The sequence below is a fragment of the Carcharodon carcharias genome, chromosome 34 (genome assembly GCF_017639515.1).
Source record: "Carcharodon carcharias isolate sCarCar2 chromosome 34, sCarCar2.pri, whole genome shotgun sequence".
NCBI classification, from domain to species: Eukaryota; Metazoa; Chordata; class Chondrichthyes; order Lamniformes; family Lamnidae; genus Carcharodon; species Carcharodon carcharias.
This window is the reverse complement of record NC_054500.1, coordinates 5,860,443-5,879,483: the sequence shown is the minus strand read 5'-3', so window position 1 is coordinate 5,879,483 and position 19,041 is coordinate 5,860,443. Positions and strand designations below refer to the sequence as shown.

The following is a 19,041-nucleotide window of genomic DNA, read 5'->3' as shown; positions in this document are numbered from 1 at the left end:
CCAGTTGGGCAAGTTGCCAATGGAACTGTCCCACAGAAAAAAACCATCGCCTTCAGAAGAGATGGGAAAAATTAGGCTGAATAAATAACGTGGCAAACAGCACCATTGTGAGATTGTGGTTGGAGATCATAGAGCCTTAAAATATCACAGCAGGGAGACCATTTGGCCCATCGTGCCTGATAGAGCTATTCAGTTAATTCCCGCTCTTATTCTTTACCCAGAATCCTGTAAATGCTTTTCCCTTCAGGAATTTATCCAATTTGCTTTTGAAATTTAGTATTGAATCTGCTTACACTGCCATTTCACAAAGCATATTCCAGATCGTCACAACTCTCTGCAAAAAAAATGTTTCCCCATGTCACCACTGGTTCTTTTGCCAATTATCTTAAATCTGCATCCACTGATTACTGATCCTTTTTCCCCTGCGACTTTGGATACTTCTATCAAATCTCTGCTTAATTTTCTCTGTTCTAAAGGGAACAACCTCAGCTTTTCAACATAAACAAAGTCCCTCATCCCTGGTACCATTCCAGTAAATCTCATCTGCACCCTCTCTTAAGTTCTTGACACGTTTGTTCCCAATTACTCAATGGCATATTGCATGATGGTGGCTACAAACAGACTGGTGATGCTTCTCGATATGGACAAAGCCCAAGCAACGATGTTTCAAGTTAGGGGCAAGTGCAGTCAGGACTGAATTTTCAATCCTCAGCTTCAGACAATGAGTGGACGAGGATAAGGAAGTGAGATCCCCATAATAGTTATGGGCGTCAACAGTTATATGCAAGTTACAGTGTCAGATTCCCTTAAGCAGCTATGACTCAAAGTCCAAGACGGCATGTGGTATCCCATGGAGGATTTCTGAAGAGGCATGAAGAATAGAAGGAGAGCCAAGGACAGATTCTTGGGGCATAGTGGAGGTGACCATATTGGGCACGGTTAAGGAGCTGTTAGCAGGAAATGTGCTGCGTACTTTGGGAGAGCTAGAAATTGTACCATGAGACAGCAGTGTCACATTGGTGAACCATGGAGAAGGCATGGAATAGTTGTTGCACAAGATAAAGACTCATGGGATTGGGGATGATATACTAACATGGCCATAGGATTGGTTGAAGGATAGAAAATCGAATAGAAGTAATTGGATAATTTTCAGGTAGGCAGGTCTTGATGCTGCAATGGTCAGTTATTTATAATATCAGTGACTTTGATGAAGGAACTGAGTGAAATTTACCCAAGCTTGCTGACGATACAAAGCTGGATGGAAAAGTAAGCTGTGCAGAGAACATAAAAAATGTCTGCAAGGGATAAAGACAGGTTAAGTGAGTCGGCAAGAAGGTGGCAGATGAAGCATAATGTGGAGAAATGTGAGGCTATTCACTTTGGTGAGAAGAATAGAAAAACAGTATCTTTTAAATGGTGAGCAACAATTAAATGTTGGTATTCAGAGGGATTTGGGTGCCCATATACAAAAATCAGAAAGTTAACATGCAGGTGCAGCAAGAAATTTGGATGGCAAATAGCATAAAAACAGAAAATGCTGGAAAAACTCAGCAGGTCTGACAATATGACTTCTTTAGCTCTGAGGAAGAGTCATAAAGACTCGAAATGTTAACTCTGTTTCTCTCTACATAGATGCTGTCAAACCTGCTGAGTTTTTCCAGCATTTTTTGTTTTTATTTCGTATTTCCAGCATCTATAGCATTTTGCTTTTATCTTGAGGCAAATGGCATGTTGACCTTTATTACAACAAAGTTGGAGTACAAGAGTAAGGAAGCCTTCCTGCAATTGTTACAGAGCTTTGGTGAGACCACACCTGGATTCCCGTGTATATTTTGGTGGTCTTCTCTAAAGTGGGTTAAACTCCCTTTGTAGGGAACACAACAAAGGTTCACTGGATTGATTTTTGAAATGTGAAGGTTGTCCTATGAGAAGAGATTTTGTAGAATGTGCCTAAACCCTCGAATGTAGAAGAATGAGTGGTGATGTCATTGAAACATGTAAGATTCTGAGATGGCTTGACAGGGTAGATGCTGAGAGGCTTTTCCCCCTGGGCTGGAGAATCTGAAACTAGGAAGCATTTTCTCAGGGTAAGGGTAACCATTTAGGACTGAGATGAGAAATTTCTTCACTCAGAGGTTTGTGCATCTTTGGAATTCACTATTCCACATTTAAGGCCGAGACCAATAGATTTTTGGACTCTTGAGGGATATGAGAATTGGGCAGAAAAATGAAGTTGTGGTTGAAGAGTCGCCATGAGCTTATTGAATGTCGGAGCAGGATCAAGGAACCATTTGGTCTGCTCCATAGTTTCTTAAAGGGCACTAAGAGGTTAAGAAAGGTGATGAGAAATGCCACGCCATAGTTGCAGCCAAAGTATCGTTGATAGACATGGCCAGGGCAGGCTGTGTTGTGAGTGAGACAGAAACCAGATTTGGGGATCAAGAGGGGACATTGATTATGCAGTTGGGATGCAATGATGCATTCACCCCTACAGTCATCCTTGTTCAGATTAGCTTACTCAACATTGACCTGGGATCAAACCTCACGTCTTCGAGGTATATAAAGCTCAGATGTACACATTTCTTATTTTCAAGTTTATATATCAACACACAACCTGGAGAGCTATTAACATATTCACAAAATGACAGCAGCTGTAAGCCTATTTGTTTCTTATTATGCCATTGAAATGTTACTATAGAAATCTGGTATTATTTTCACACCCTTTGAAGTTTTGCCTTAGTAATGTTCTAGTTTAATATCAGATGTCTGCAAAGTGGAAAAATGCTAACCTTCGACAGATTTCTCTGCAAGATGTCAAACTGCTCCTTTAATAAACTACAGGTTTTTATAGAGTGACTGTAGATTTAATTGTAATTAATTAGGAGGTCCCACCAATGACAGGGTGACATATAACAGCTTTATTAGTATTTGTTTCTGGTCAAGCAATGACTGATGTACTTTGTTTGAGAGCAGATGGGTTTACGATAATTAGATTAAAGAATCTGGCAATCCTATATCTGCAGATGGTAACGGCAGTCTATTAAATATTAATGTTTTTTATTAATATGATATTCACCCTGACTTTGTTTTAGATTTTCTTTCCAATTCTTACCAACTTTCCCTCATTACTAACTTCTCTCACCTTCCATTCCCTCTTTTCCTGACTGTTTTAGACTTCGGATGCCCTTGGCTCCCCTGTGCATGACTCCCTTACCCAAAGTGACCATTCTTCCTCAATAGACCTAGAAAATGTTACACATTATTTACAACCAAGTCCAATTCTGGCCTCACTCAACACCCATGCATGCATTTAAAGAGGAGTCACTGAGTAACTGCAAGGAGCACATACGCTGGCTGATTTTCTCTCCCTTCACCGCCCACCCCCCAAACAACCTTTTCCTCCAGCCTGGGGAGGTGGGGTGCACTTTGTCATGTGCTAGTGCCCAACTGCTGAGATCACTTAACTCAGCTTAGAAAAGGAATTGTTCCAGTTTCTCCTCCTCAAGGGTTGACTGGTGCTGCAATACTTTTCCACAGTTACTATTCGTGCTTCAGCTCCTCCCTCACCCCAAATTACCATCCTCCATCAATGGTGCAGCACAGCCAAGTCTGACCTTGTCTTCACGTACGCACATTGACATTGCCTGAAAGCTTAGACTGAGAATCAAATGCGGGACTTCCTTGCTTGGTACACCACTGTCTTTGCTGAGCCACACTTTGAATACGAATTGTGTTGAATTTTCATAATTTCTTTCCTTCTCCACTTGTAGGACGTGTCGTGTCTGAACAGGGACCCTTCCAAAGTTATTATCGTGGACTGTAAAAAGGAAGCCTTCAGCCTCCAGCCCTTCAATGGTATTGCACTAAAGAAATGGGATGGAAATTCTGATGACCGAACCTTGTATGAACTTGCAGCATTCCTGAAAAGTAAGCTCCCGTCTGCCAGCTGGTAGGCAATGTGGTTTATTCCACGGATTCTGATGAACGAGGTTCCCTCGAAGGTGTTGTGACGCTTAGTCAAATTGGCTGGATAGTTAGGTCATTTTTCTTGAGCCCGAACTTAAACCACCCTCTGTCCCCTTTCTCTCCCCCCGCCCGCCACAAACACCGCCCCCCCCACCCCAACAGCTTCTCTAGTTGAACAAACGCAACCTCTTCAAGTTTGCATAACAAATACTGCAACTGGTACCTTAACAGTTAATCATAGGAAAGCTGCAAGGAGGCATATGTGCCCAGGACCTTTGGGTCAATTATGACAATCTGGTTATTTGGCCTTTGTGTTTTATTAATGTATTTTTTTCCTCCCCTTTTCACTATTGATGTAGATTAACTCATTCACCACGCACTGCCATTGTGATGCCACTTGCTATAGATCATGTCGTTGCAAGCAGCTGCAGTGATGCCATCTGGCATCTCTCTAGGACCAAGGTCCACGGTGGGAACAATGCCAAATGGCCCCTTTAGTTATGAACGAGTTAAATATTTGTTGTTCCTTTGAATGAACTAGAGTAAGAAGGTCACAGAGGCTAAAGAGAAGCTGTGACATTGACGGTTTGAAGAGGATCCGGTGTGTGTTTAAAATTGCATTCTGCTGAGCTAAATTATGTGGTTCTCTCATTAGCATTAAATTTAACATCAAGGAGCCTTAGCGAGAGACCTTTATGGCTCTTTCTATCAGACCATCGCCTCCAGTGGGAAGAGTACCATCAGAGAAAACCCTGTAATGCGAATTACCCGGTGGCCTTTGTGTGTTTAAAAAAAAAAACCAGTACAGGCAGCCTTTCTTAAGATGCTTCTCACTGGAAGTGTCAGAACTAAATAGGCACTAGTGCTTATCTGCTGTGTAGAGGATACCTGTGGGGCGTATGGAGGATGCCTGTGGGCAGACTAACCTGTTCAATTAGTGATTTGGGCAGTACTGTGCTTTCCCCATTGCTGACACGGTTGGATCTTTCCTGACATCAGAAGGCCCTAGCCTGACAGGTAAACCAAATTCATAATAGCTTTAAGAATGTGTTCACAATGTCTGTGCATTGTTCCCTCTTGTTGCCCATTCTACTTTGTGATGAAAAGAGATCATGATTACTGTAATATGAATGAGACACTCTGTCTAGGGGAAAAAGGGTAAAGGGGCAAGAGAGGCTTTGGAGGCAAAGCAGTATGCGTTTTTGAGAAGTGGCAAGATGTGTTTTTTCACATGAGGGCCGGCTTGAAAGTTATGTGCCTTTGATTGAATTGAGAAACTGGACAGAAACCAAACATTTCCTCACAGGAAGATAATAGGTTTTGAGGATGTAAAGCCCACCTCACTTGCGAGACTCCCAGCAAACAGGCGCACACATCCTCCCACATGTCATTGAATTGGAAGAGGTCTGATTTTGCTTTCCTAACTGAGAGCATCTGCACGTTCCCCATCACCCCATCCCCACCATGATTAACTTAGTGACTGAGGGCGCCTATGTTCAGATATCATTTGAAAAGAATGTGGCAGCAAGGACTGAAATGAATTGCTATTTGTCGTGGTGATACAGCACGATTACACCCCAGAATCAGAGTTTTAAGAGTGGAACGGGTGTGGATTTAGTTGCCCGCTCTGCAGTTGCCCAAACCTCAAGGATGTTGCTATAACTAAGTGTCGAGTCGGCAGGAGAAAATTAGCAACCTGCTGTTGCATTGCCTCTTGGTGGTCCAACCGAAAGCATAATTGACTGAGATCTGGAAGAAGGACTCGAGCCTCAAACCTCCCTGCTCTGTGTGGCTTAACACATCAGATGGAGTGATTTCCCACTGAAATACTTAAAGTAATCCCTCTAGTGGAGATGTAAATATCACCTCAATGTTATTTAATTAGTAGGAGAGTAATCTAATGTTTCACTCTGACGCTGTCAGGGCCTCAGTGATGTTATTTTGAGGGCAGGCTCGTCTGTCAATAGTTTGTGATCTTGGTGCAACTTTCAGACGGCAGACAGTAAAGTGTCTTGCTGTTATTGTACAGGCAAGCACAGCAGCAATAACATTCCAGAAACAACATCGAGGTAAATAACCAGTTCATTTGGTCTTGGTTGAGGGATAAATGCTGGCCAAGATAACAGGGGAACTCTCCTCGTCAAGTCTTGGAATCTTTTACAATCCCCTGAGCAGGCCTTGGTTTAAGAGCTCGCCAGGAAGTCATTGCCACACTCCCTCAATGCTGCACTGAAGTTCCAGCCCAGATTTTGTTCTCAAGCACTGGAGTGTGGGTTGAACTTAACTTCTGATTCAGAGGGGTTGTGTGCCATAAGTTGAACCAAAGTTCCACATAATGTAATGCTGAGCCATATAGGTCAGAAGGTCCTGGGATCACTTTCCCCATCTGTGCTGCTATCGAGATGTTACAATTGGCCTGAATCCCTTGAGAATAGGGGGCGGAAGAACAAAGCAGGTTAACTATCTCTGTTAGCCACTCACTGTGCTTGTGCAGACATTGGGGGAGTACAGGTTTGGGCTGACCCTCCTCATATAGCTTGTTGACATTTAATGTATGGGTTTATGTTAGAAAGATGGCTGCTTAACTGAAATATTGGAAAGCTGGTCAGCCCCTGTGGAGCCTTTACACACCAAGATCCTGTATGTGGTGAAATTTAAAAAAAAAATCTTTGATAGTTGCAGCTTTAATTGGCATTGGATAGGTGATGCTTTTCTTTAAAGTTTTATGCAGGAAAGGTACATTATTGATGTTGGATTCCGCTTTCAGTTGGATTAAATTGGTATCTGGTATCCAATTTAAAGAAGTGGATTTAAAAAAAAGACTTGTTCAAAATAATCAGCAGGACAGAGTTCCACAGAACTGAGTGGGAGCAGTGAAACCTGTATAAACAGACACTCCCCCAAAAAAATAGAGGCACTTAGTGAGAGAGCCGAATAACCTGCATGATGAAATATGCATCGAGTCATTCTGAAATCACGGACACCGGCAAATCATGATGAACTACAGTCAGCCTTCAATGTACCAAGTCCTTTTGCAACTTAAAATGCAAGACACCTGGGTGAGCGCAAGGCAGCAACAGGTTTTGTGAAAGAAATGGCTTATGTGGAATGGAGACCTCTTTACCCAGAATCCATAGCAACAGAGAAATTGCCCTATCTCTGGGACTGAGTGCTTGCATGCACTATGCTAGGGATAGAGGGGTTTCTCTGCTGCTCTGGATGTGAGGTAACAAACTTACTCTGACCTGTGGAAATGTATCCCGCTTATTTAAATGCCACCCCCCTCCCCCGCCTCCCCACAATCCACAAAAGCTGCTGCTTCCATGACCCCACTGTTCCTTGGTGTTGCATGCACTGAGCTTACCTGCCTGCTGAATCAAGAAAAGCAGGTGTGAGCAGTGAGAGTGGGGCTGTCCTTTCCCGCCCTAGCACCGTGTCCAGCAGCTGCTGGCTGCTTCTCTATCATCCTGACCCTGCTACCATCGTCTTTCCCTCTGATAATGAATTCGCCACCTTTGAGGAGTTTTGGCTTTGGGCCAGCGGGTGTATAACTATTCCAAGTCTCTGCCTTTCTGCTGCTTTACAGATTGGTGCCTATGAGTCAGGTGCTCTGCTGCTTTACTGCTCAACCAAAAATCTGTACTTTGAACCCTACACTCAACGTAATGTGTGTGTATTCCCGCCCAGATATTCCCAGTTCTTTCAAAAATTTGTCTTTGGCAGCTTCATTACACCAAAACATTTACTCCCTTTTTTTCTTCCTGTGACTGCCCTAATGCTTGTAAGTAGAACTGAGAACAGGCCATTGCTATCCAAAGTGAGAGCAGTTTTAAATTAAACAAGAATTGAGACTGTTATGTGAAGAGAGTTGGTGTGTGGGATGAGGATTCTAAGCCTTGTCGCAGGTGATTAAGTGCTGATTATAATTCTGGTTCGTCGTTCTTGGTTGTTTGGTGTAGCAGTGCCTGCAATGATCATTTTGAAAGTAGGAACAGCTGGAAAAAAAAAAGGACACCTGGTGCCATTCCTGAAGATGTTGTAACTTCGAAGTTTCACTGTATTTTTTTAAAAAAATGTTTAACCTTTCTTTTAATGTTAAACATAGGTGGCATCTGCCTGTTTGTGGAGAAATGTAACTGATCTCTAGAAAGAACTCTAGGCAATTCTCCCAGATCCCTGGCCAACATTCCACCTTCAACACCCCCAGATTATCTGGTCATTGATTTCCTTTGCTGTTTGTGGGGCCTTGCTGTGTGCAAGTTGGCTGCTTTGTTTGCCTGCACAACAGCAGTGACTACAGCTCAAATGTAATCATTGATTGTAATAGTACTTTAGGATGTACTGGGAACAAAGGCATTATACAAATCAAGTTTGTTCTTTCATTTCTCTTCCCTTCTCCCACATTGTCCCTCAGCTATCATCCCTGATAAGCCTGATCCCTTACCTTGACGAATGCAGATTTGAAACTAGCTGTTACTTGGACGATGTCCTCGAGCAGTAGCCCCAGCATTCACCAGAAGAGGAGAAGAAGGAGAAAGATTCCAGGTGTTGTTCCAAGGGTTCACTCCACTTTTTCGATGGCTTGTGTTTATTGCTTGCAATCAGCTGATTCAGCAAAGGCAGGAGTGCAAACCTAAACTGAGCCAGTCTTCTCCTCATCCCCCTACAATCATAATTCTCCTTTCTTCTGAAGACACTGAAACGTATGGACCCATAACCAGTCTTTTACGCCTTGACCAAGTAGGCATTCTTCATGCATGAGCTTAGAATCATGCATGACCTAAATCAAGGTGACCCGGGAGATTATCACAGCCCAATCTGAAGTTCATATAGCAGGGATCATCGGATTGAAAGAGCTAACCTGGCTAATTTTTCCAACTCCCTGAGGCCAGTTGTAGTTCCCCTGCTGTCGCAGTTCAGACTAATTGTATGAACACCGGTCTAACTGTGACTTTGTTAGATCTCACAGTCTATCACCCAAACTGTGTGCGTTTACCCATTGAACTATCAGATGACCTCTTGGAGCCAGTTTTATGAATTCTATGGTCAAACATTCTAGTTCCATGTTGGATTTCAAACTTGCTTTCAATAGCTAATGTGACATTTTAATGTATTTGAGTGGTCGTGCCAGAAATATACCAGCCCTGCCTCACTTTCCTACCTATATTCCATTGCAGCAATTGCAATGAGTGGAGTTGAAGATATCAGAACTGTACTGGAGAACTATGCTTTAGAAGATGATCCAATTGAAGCATTTAAAAAAAGACAAGAGCTGTTAGCACAGGTGAGAGTTCCAAAGTTTATGCCTATATGTAAAATGATCACACAGTGCTGGTATAATGCAATAATGAGCAAGTTCTTTTCTATAATATTGATAAATTTTGTCAGTTTTCTACCTGGATGATCACTGATGCTCACCTTGCTGTTATTAATCACTCGTGTCACTCCAAACACAAGTCACTTGTTTAGTATAAAAGCAAAACATTGCGGATGCTGGAAATCTGAACCAAAAACAAAAATCGCTGGAAAAACTCAGCAGGTCTCGAAACGTTAACACTGACTTTCTCTCCACAGATGCTGTCAGACCTGCTGAGTTTTTCCAGCAATTTTTGTTTTTGGTTCACTTGTTTAGTCGTCTCTTTCTGGTCTCCTTATAACTCTTGCCTGTTGAGAGGTCATGCAACATGTTGCTCTCAATTAGATTGCCAAGAGGTATAGAGGAGTGCCCCTTGTGGTCTTGGCTGTTGACTTTCCCCTCCTCCCACTGGGAGAGTGTCCAGTTTCTCTCCAGTGCCTCTGTTGTTAGCCTTACTGTGGTCAATACCCTGGTGTCCCACGCCGTGCCTGTTGGTACTGTTGTGACGTACCAGAGGGCTGCTTTGAACGGACTTTTTACATCCTTTTTAGAAGTTCATAGAGGTTAGTCGTCCTCGTCAAGGTGATCTGTATTCATGTTTGAGCTCTCATGTTGCATGTCAGCTGATTGACCATGGAAGTATTGCAGGTCAAACCCACAACCATACATGCCGACCACAAGCAAAGGTTGTTGGATAGCGATCGGGAGCTGTAACCAAGTATCCCTTTCTTACCTTGGGGTGGTGAAGTCATTTGTATCATCCCTATTGCCACCCAATTGAGATCAGCTGATTTCACACAGACCAGGGATTGAACATGGGACCTCAGCTATCACTGGAAAAAATCATTCAATTATGCTTTGGCTTTTTTTAATGCCTGGATCCTAAGCTGGACTTTCTCCTCTTAAAAGTGTTTATTCTAATCTTAGGGGCAAGCACCCGTACCAGCATAACCAGGCAATAATTTTGAAGGGAACAAAAACAGCTGGAAAAACTCAGCAGGTCTGACAGCATCTGCGGAGAGGAATACAGTTAATGTTTCGAGTCCATATGGCTCTCCATCAGAATAGTTTTGAAGGGGTCTGTCCTGTAATGCGTATTTTAATAGTAGCAAAAGTCAGTTTTTTTGAGATGATGAGGAGCTTTAAGATTTGCTTTTCACAAGTGTCAGCTCTTACATGTGAATGTTTTTTCAAAATCCTTGAATGGTGGCATATGTTTAGGACAGTAGAAATTAATTTACAAGAAATCAAAAAATTTAATTTGCAGCATTTAAGTGTAGAAGGTTACCAATGCACAAGGGAGGGAAATTGTTTCCAAAATGCTATGAAGTAACCAAATTACTATCTAATTCTAAATAAAAGGACTTAGAAAAATTGTACATTTTTATCAAAGATTTAACTTATTTTGATGATTACCAAAGAATATAAAATGGCTTCACTCGTATCATTTTGCAGCCTAATTTCACACATTTGCAAAATGTACAATTTTTCTGTAAGTCCCTGTATTTGAAATAAAAATACTTGGAAAAACTCAGCAGGTCTGGCAGCATCTGCAGAGAGGAACACAGTTAACGTTTCGAGTCTGTATGATTCTTCAACAGAACTAAGTAAAAATCGAAAAGAGGTGAAATATAAGCAGGTTTGGGGGGGTGATGGTGGGGGACAGATAGAGCTGGTGAGAGGGCCAGTGATAGGTGGAGATTGCCAAAAGATGTCATAGACAAAAGGACAAAGAGGTGTTGAAGGTGGTGATATTATCTAAGGAATGTGGTAATTAAGGGTAGAAAGTAGGACAAACAAGGTACAGATAGCCCTAGTGGGGGTGGGATGGGGTGAAGGGAAGGGATCGAAATAGACTAAAAGGTAGAGATAAAACAATGGATTTAAAACAATACATTTAAAAATAATGGAAATAGGTGGGAAAAGAAAAATCTATATAAATTATTGGAAAAAAAGGCGAGGGCGGATCGGAAAGGGGGTGGGGATGGAGGAGAGAGTTCATGATCTAAAATTGTTGAACTCAATATTCAGTCCAGAAGGCTGTAAAGTGCCTAGTTGGAAGATGAGGTGCTATTCCTCCAGTTTGCGTTTAGCTTCACTGGAACAATGCAGCAGGCCAAGGACGGACTTGTGGGCATGAGAGCAGGGTGGAGTGTTGAAATGGCAAGTGACAGGGAGGTCTGGGTCATGCTTGCGGACACACCGAAGGTGTTCTACAAAGCGGTCACCCAATCTTACTTCTCCAGTGTAGAGGAAACCGTATTGGGAGCAACGAATGTAGTAGACTAAATTGAGGGAAGTGCAAGTGAAATGCTGCTTCACTTGAATGGAGTGTTTGGGCCCTTGAACGGTGAGGAGAGAGGAAGTGAAGGGGCAGGTGTTGCATCTTTTGCGTGGGCATGGGGTGGTGCCTTGGGTGGGGGTTGAGGTGTAGGGGGTAATGGAGGAGTGGACCAGGGTGTCCCGGAGGGAACAATCCCTGCGGAATGCCGTCGGGGGGGGTGAAGGGAAGATGTGTTTGGTGTTGGCATCATGCTGGAGTTGGCGGAAATGGTGGAGGATGATCCTTTGAATGCGGAGGCTGGTGGGGTGATAAGTGAGGACAAGGGGGACCCTATCATGGTTCTGGGAGGGAGAGGAAGGTGTGAGGGCAGATGCATGGGAGATGGGCCGGACACGTTTGAGGGCCCTGTCAACCACCGTGGATGGAAAACGTCGGTTAAGGAAGAAGGAGGACATGTCAGAGGAACTGTTTTTGAAAGTGGCATCATCAGAACAGATGCGATGGAGGCGAAGGAATTGAGAGAATGGGATGGAGTCCTTACAGGAAGTGGGGTGTGAGGAGCTGTAGTCGAGGTAACTGTGGGAGTCGGTAGGCTTGTAATGAATATTGGTGGACAGTCTATCACCAGAGATTGAGACAGAGAGGTCAAGGAAGGGAAGGGAAGTGTCAGAGATGGACCATGTGAAAATGATGGAGGGGTGGAAATTGGAAGCAAAACTAATACATTTTTCTAGGTCCAGACGAGAGCATGAAGCAGCACCAAAGCAATCATCAATGTACCGGAGAAAGTGTTGTGGGAGGGGGCTGGAGTAGGACTGGAACAAGGAATGTTCCACATACCCCATAAAGAGACAGGCATGACTGGGGCCCATGCGGGTACCCATAGCCACACCTTTTATTTGGAAGAACTGAGAGGAGTTTAAGGAGAAATTGTTCACTGTGAGAACAAGTTCAGCCAGACGGAGGAGAGTAGTGGTGGATGGGGATTGTTCGGGCCTCTGTTCGAGGAAGAAGCGGAGAGCCCTCAGACCATCCCAGTGGGGGATGGAGGTGTAGAGGGATTGGACGTCCACATCCATCCAGAACCCTCCACCCCTGCCTGTCCCTCTGTTCCCATCTCGTCTTCCAATCCCAGCCCCGGCCATGTATTCACTATACCCCCTGACCTTCCCCTCTCCGATGCTGAACGTTCAGTGCTCAGCAAAGGACTTAGTTTCACACCCTTACGCCCTCATCTCAATGAATTTCAGGCTCGGCACATGCTGAACTCTTCTTCCGCCGCTTTCGTCTCTGTGCTCACTTCTTTGGGCAGGAGTCTTCTCCCCGTTCAACGGATCCTTTTACCCGCCTCCAATATTCTCCCTCCACCTTGACCCCTCCCTCTGGATTCTTACCTTCTCTTCATCTTTTCATTGAGAACTGTCAGCGTGACGTTAGTCGTTTCAATTTCTCTGCTCCTCTCACCCACTCTAACCTGTCTCTCTCTGACCTTACTGCACTCCGTTCTCTCAGGTCCAACCCTAACATTGTCATCAAACCTGCTGACAAGGATGGTGCTGTTGTTGTCTGGCGCACTGACCTCTACCTCGCAGAGGCTGAGCGTCAACTCGCAGACACTTCCTCCTACCTCTCCCTGGACCATGACTCCATCACTGAACATCAAGCCATTGTTTCCTGGACTATTACTGACCTCTGAAGATCTTCCTTCCACAGCTTCCAACCTCATAATCTCCCAACCTCGGACGGCCTGCTTCTACCTCCTACCCAAAATCCACAAACAGAACTGTCCCGGTAGACTGATCGTGTCAGCCTGTTCCTGCCCCATGGAACTCATTTCTTGCTATCTTGACTCCATTCTCTCTCCCCTTGTCCAGTCCCTTCCCACCTACATCTGTAATTCCTCTGACACCTTACGTCACATCAACAATTTCCAGTTCCCTGGCCCCAACCGCTTCCTCTTCACCATGGATGTCCAATCCCTCTACACCTCCATCCCCCACTGGGATCGTCTGATGGCTCTCCAATTCTTCCTCGAACAGAGGTCTGAACAATCCCCATCCACCACTACTCTCCTCCGTCTGGCTGAACTTGTTCTCACACTGAACAATTTCTCCTTTAACTCCTCTCACTTCCTCCAAATAAAAGGTGTGGCTATGGGTACCCGCATGGGCCCCAGCTATGCCTGTCTCTTTATGGGATATGTGGAACATTCCTTGTTCCAGTCCTACTCCGGCCCCGTCCCACAACACTTTCTCCGGTACATCGATGATTGCTTCAGTGCTGCTTCATGCTCTCGTCTGGACCTAGAAAAATGTATTAATTTTGCTTCCAATTTCCACCCCTCCATGATTTTCACATGGTCCATCTCTGAACTTCTCTTCCCTTCCTTGACCTCTCTGTCTCAATTTCTGGTGATAAACTGTCCACCAATATTTATTTCAAGCCTACCGACTCCCACAGCTACCTCGACTACAGCTCCTCACACCCCGCTTCCTGTAAGGACTCCATCCCATTCTCTCAATTCCTTCGCCTCCATCGCATCTGTTCTGATGATGCCACTTTCAAAAACAGTTTCTCTGACATGTCTTCCTTCTTCCTTAACCGACGTTTTCCACCCACGGTGGTTGACAGGGCCCTCAACCGTGTCCAGCCCATCTCCCGCACATCCGCCCTTCCTCTCCCTCCCATAGCCACGATAGGGTCCCCCTTGTCCTCACTTATCACCCCACCAGCCTCCGCATTCAAAGGATCATCCTCTGCCATTTCCACCAACTCTAGCATGATGCCACTACCAAACACATCTTCCCTTCACCCCCCCCGGCGGCATTCCGCAGGGATTGTTCCCTCCGGGACACCCTTATCCACTCCTCCATCACCCACTACACCTCAACCCTCTCCCACGGCATCTTGCCATGCAATCGCAGAAGGTGCAAAACCTGCCCCTTTACTTCCCCTGTCCTCACCTTCCAAGGGCCCAAACACTCCTTTCAAGTGAAGCAGCATTTCACTTGCACTTCCCTCAATTTAGTCTACTGCATTCGTCGTTCCCATTGCAGTTTCCTCTACATTGGAAAGACCAAATGCAGACTGGGTGACTGCTTTGCAGAACACCTTCGGTCTGTCTTCAAGCATTACCCAGACCTCCCTGTCGCTTGCCATTTCAACACTCCACCCTGCTCTCATGCCCACATGTCCGCCCTTGGCTTGCTGCAATGTTCCAGTGAAGCTCAACGCAAACTGGAGGAACAACACCTCATCTTCTGACTAGGCACTTTACAGCCTTCTGGACTGAATATTGAGTTCAACAATTTTAGATCATGAACTCTCTCCTCCATCCCCACCCCCTTTCTGACCACCCCCCCCCACTTTTTTTTCATTAATTTATATAGATTTTTCTTTTCCCACCTATTTCCATTATTTTTAAACGCATTTCCATCCATTGTTTTATCTCTAACTTTTAGCCTATTTCGATCCCTTCCCTTCACCCCACCCCACCCCCACTAGGGCTATCTGTACCTTGCTCGTCCTGCTTTCTACCCTTAATGTCACCCATTAGAACATTCCTTAGATAACATCACCACCGTCAATACCTCTTTGTCCTTTTGTCTATGACATCTTTTGGTTATCTCCACCTATTTCTGGCCCTCTATCCAGCTCTACCTGTCCCACCCCCCTTAAACCAGCTTATATTTCACCCCTTCTATTTTTACTTAGTTCTGTTGAAGATTTATACGAACTCAAAATGTTAACTGTATTCCTCTCCGCAGATGCTGCCAGACCTGCTGAGTTTTTCCAGGTATTTTTATTTTTGTTTTGGATTTCCAGCATCTGCAGTATTTTACTTTGATGTAGTAATTTGGCTATTTTATAGTATCTTGTAAATAATGTGCTCATGTGTGACCTGGTGCACTTGCGTAATGCAAATAATAAGTAACTGAATGTCTTGAACCAATTTCCACCATCATAAACATATGCCATTATTTGTTGCAAAAGTGTGTTGCCTGGACTCCTTGCCAAAACCATTAAATATTTTGCGAAAGTTACATGTGACTGAGTCCAATATTTGTTCGGTTGGCAGCTCTCTGTTTCAACTTAACACACAGACATATAAATTGTCCTCGAGCTTGTGTGGGCGTCAGTCATGGCTCAATGCAACGAACTCTCACTTTTGAGTCAGAAAGTTGAGCACATAATCCAGGCCAACACTCGAATAAGGTGTGCTGTGCTGTCAAAGGAAGTCATCTTTGGATGAGATGTTAAACCAAGACCCTGTCTGTTCTCTCTAGTAGATATAAAAGATGCTGTTGCATAATTGGAAGAAGAGCAGTCAACTTTTCCCCTCAACAAAAACAGAAATACCTGGAAAAACTCAGCAGGTCTGGCAGCATCGGCGGAGAAGAACAAAGTTGACGTTTTGAGTCCTCATGAAGGGTCATAAGGACTCGAAATGTCAACTGTGCTCTTCGCCGCCGATGCTGCCAGATCTGGGTTTTTCCAGGTATTTCCGTTTTTGTTTTGGATTTCCAGCATCCGCAGTTTTTTGTTTTTAACTTTTCCCCTCTATTCTGGCCAATATTTATTCCTCAACCAACATTACTGAAAAAAATTATCTGGTATTGCAACCTGGTTAGGGACTGTTAACATTTAAATAGAAATCCAAATAACTTGTCTTAACCAATAGAACTATGTCACAAGATAAACGCAAAATACTGCGGATTCTGGAAATCCAAAACAAAAATAAAAATACCTGGAAAAACTCAGGTCTGGCAGCATCTGCGGAGAGGAACACAGTTAACGTTTCGAGTCCGTATGACTCTTCAACAGAACTAAGTAAAAATAGATAAGAGGTGAAAAATAAGCTGGTTTAAGGAGGGGGTGGGACAAGCAAAGCTGGATAGAGGGCCAGTGATAGGTGGAGATAACCAAAAGATGTCATAGACAAAAGGACAAAGAGGTGTTGAAGGTGGTGATATTATCTAAGGAATGTGATAATTGGTGACGTTAAGGGTAGAAAGCAGGATGAGCAAGGTACAGATAGCCCTAGTGGGGGTGGAGTAGGGGGAAGAGATGGAAATAGGCTAAAATGTAGAGATAAAACAATGGATGGAAATACATTTAAAAATAATGGAAATAGGTGGGAAAAGAAAAATCTATATAAATTATTGGGGAAAAGGGGGGATCGGAAAGGGGGTGGGGATAGGGCAATTATGTCTACTAAAAAGGGATTAGAATCTGCTGCAGACTGAGAAACAACGCACCAGAGCAAATCTCTGTATTGAGTGAAGAAGATTTTCAGCTTATACCATGTGTGATCTTGAAATGGAAGACATTTTTAAAAAATAAAATCATTTAAATTTTTTTCTTTCTCTTGCTCAAGATTGACCCAGATGTGATTACACAAATATTAACTTCAGCCAAGTTGCCTCTCATTCTGTATCATCCTAAGGAGTGAGCACTGATAGACAATATGGGGCTGATAATGGCTCCCTCCACAACGAGCAACAAAGAAGGGAGACTCTGGCTGACATTTCCTATCCCTATCCATAGGTCATTGTGGCGAAAGTAATATTTCAGCCATCAGTTGAGGTCAGTTACTATAGCACCAACAAGTTAACTAGGGAAAATAAAAATACCTGGAAAAACGCAGCAGGTCTGGCAGCATTGCGGAGAGGAACACAGTTAACGTTTCAAGTCCGTATGACTCTTCAACAGAACTGAGTAAAAATAGAAAAGAGGTGAAATATAAGCTGGTTTAAGGGGGGGTGGGACAAGTAGAGTTGGATAGAGGGCCAGTGATAGGTGGAGATTGCCAAAAGATGTCATAGACAAAAAGGACAAAAACGTGTTGAAGGTGGTGATATTATCTAAGGAATGTGCTAATTAAGGGTAGAAAGCAGGACAAGCAAGGTATAGATAGCCCTAGTGGGGGTGGGGTGAAGGGAAGGGATTCAAATAGGCTAAAAGGAGAGATAAAATAATGGATGGAAACACATTTAAAAATAATGGAAATAGGTGGGAAGAGAAAAATCTATATAAATTATTGGGAAAAAAGGGAGGGGGGATCGGAAAGGGGGTGGGGATGGAGGAGAGAGTTCATGATCTAAAATTGTTGAACTCAATATTAAGTCTGGAAGGCTGTAAAGTGCCTAGTTGGAAGATGAGGTTCTGTTCCTCCAGTTTGCGTTGAGCTTCCCTGGAACAACGCAGCAGGCCAAGGACGGACATGTGGACATGAGAGCAGGATGGAGTGTTGAAATGGCAAGCGACAGGAAGGTCTGGGTCATGCTTACGGACAGACCAAAGGTGTTCTGCAAAGCGGTCACCCAATCTGCGTTTGGTTTGGGTGACCGCTTTGCAGAACACCTTCGGTCTGTCCACAAGCATTACCCTGTCGCTTGCCATTTCAACACTCCACCCTGCTCTCATGCCCACATGTCCGTCCTTGGCCTGCTGCATTGTTCCAGTGAAGCTCAACGCAAACTGGAGGAACAGCACCTCATCTTCCAACTAGGCACTTTACAGCGTTCTGGACTGAATATCGAGTTCAACAATTTTGGATCATGAGCTCTCTCCTCCATCCCCACCCCCTTTCCGATTCCACCCCCCCCAAAACCAGCTTATATTTCACCTCTTCTATTTTTCCTCGGTTCTGTTGAAGAGTCATACGGACTCGAAACGTTAACTGTGTTCCTCTCCGCAATGCTGCCAGACCTGCTGAGTTTTTCCAGGTATTTTTATTTTCCCTAGTTAACTTGTTGGTGCTGTAGTAACTGACCTCAACTGATGGCTGAAATATTACTTTCGCCACAATGACCTATGGATAGGGATAGGAAACGTCAGCCAGAGTCTCCCTTCTTTGTTGCTCGTTGTGGAGGGAGCCATTATCAGCCCCATATTGTCTATCAGTGCTCACTCCTTAGGATGATACAGAATGAGAGGCAACTTGACTGAAGTTAATATTTGTGTAATCACATCTGGGTCAATCTTGAGCAAGAAAAAGAAAAAAATTTAAATGATTTTTTTTTTACAAAAAATGTCTTCCATTTCAAGATCACACATGGTATAAGCTGAAAATCTTCTTCACTCAACACAGAGATTTGCTCTGGTGCGTTGTTTCTCAGTCTGCAGCAGATTCTAATCCCTTTTTAGTAGAAATAATTGCCCTATCCCCACCCCCTTTCCAATCCCCCCTTTTCCCCAATAATTTATATAGATTTTTCTTTTCCCACCTATTTCCATTATTTTTAAATGTATTTCCATCCATTGTTTTATCTCTACCTTTTAGCCTATTTCCATCCCTTCCCCCTACCCCACCCCCACTAGGGCTATCTGTACCTTGCTCATCCTGCTTTCTACCCTTAACGTCAGCAATTAGCATATTCCTTAGATAATATCACCACCTTCAACACCTCTTTGTCCTTTTGTCTATGACATC

The 19,041-nt window shown here is 43.8% G+C and overlaps 1 protein-coding gene across 7 annotated transcripts in view; it reads left to right on the top strand.

Annotated features, from left to right (window-relative positions):
* timm50 (translocase of inner mitochondrial membrane 50 homolog (S. cerevisiae)) overlaps positions 1-19,041 on the top strand; it is a 197,575-nt gene that overhangs the window by 116,300 nt on the left and 62,234 nt on the right. For all 7 annotated transcript variants that reach the window (XM_041179312.1, XM_041179311.1, XM_041179310.1 and 4 more), the window contains 2 exons: positions 3,771-3,927; positions 9,144-9,250. In XM_041179312.1, coding sequence (XP_041035246.1) covers positions 3,771-3,927; positions 9,144-9,250 — 264 coding nt within the window. The remainder of the gene's footprint in view (positions 1-3,770; positions 3,928-9,143; positions 9,251-19,041) is intronic.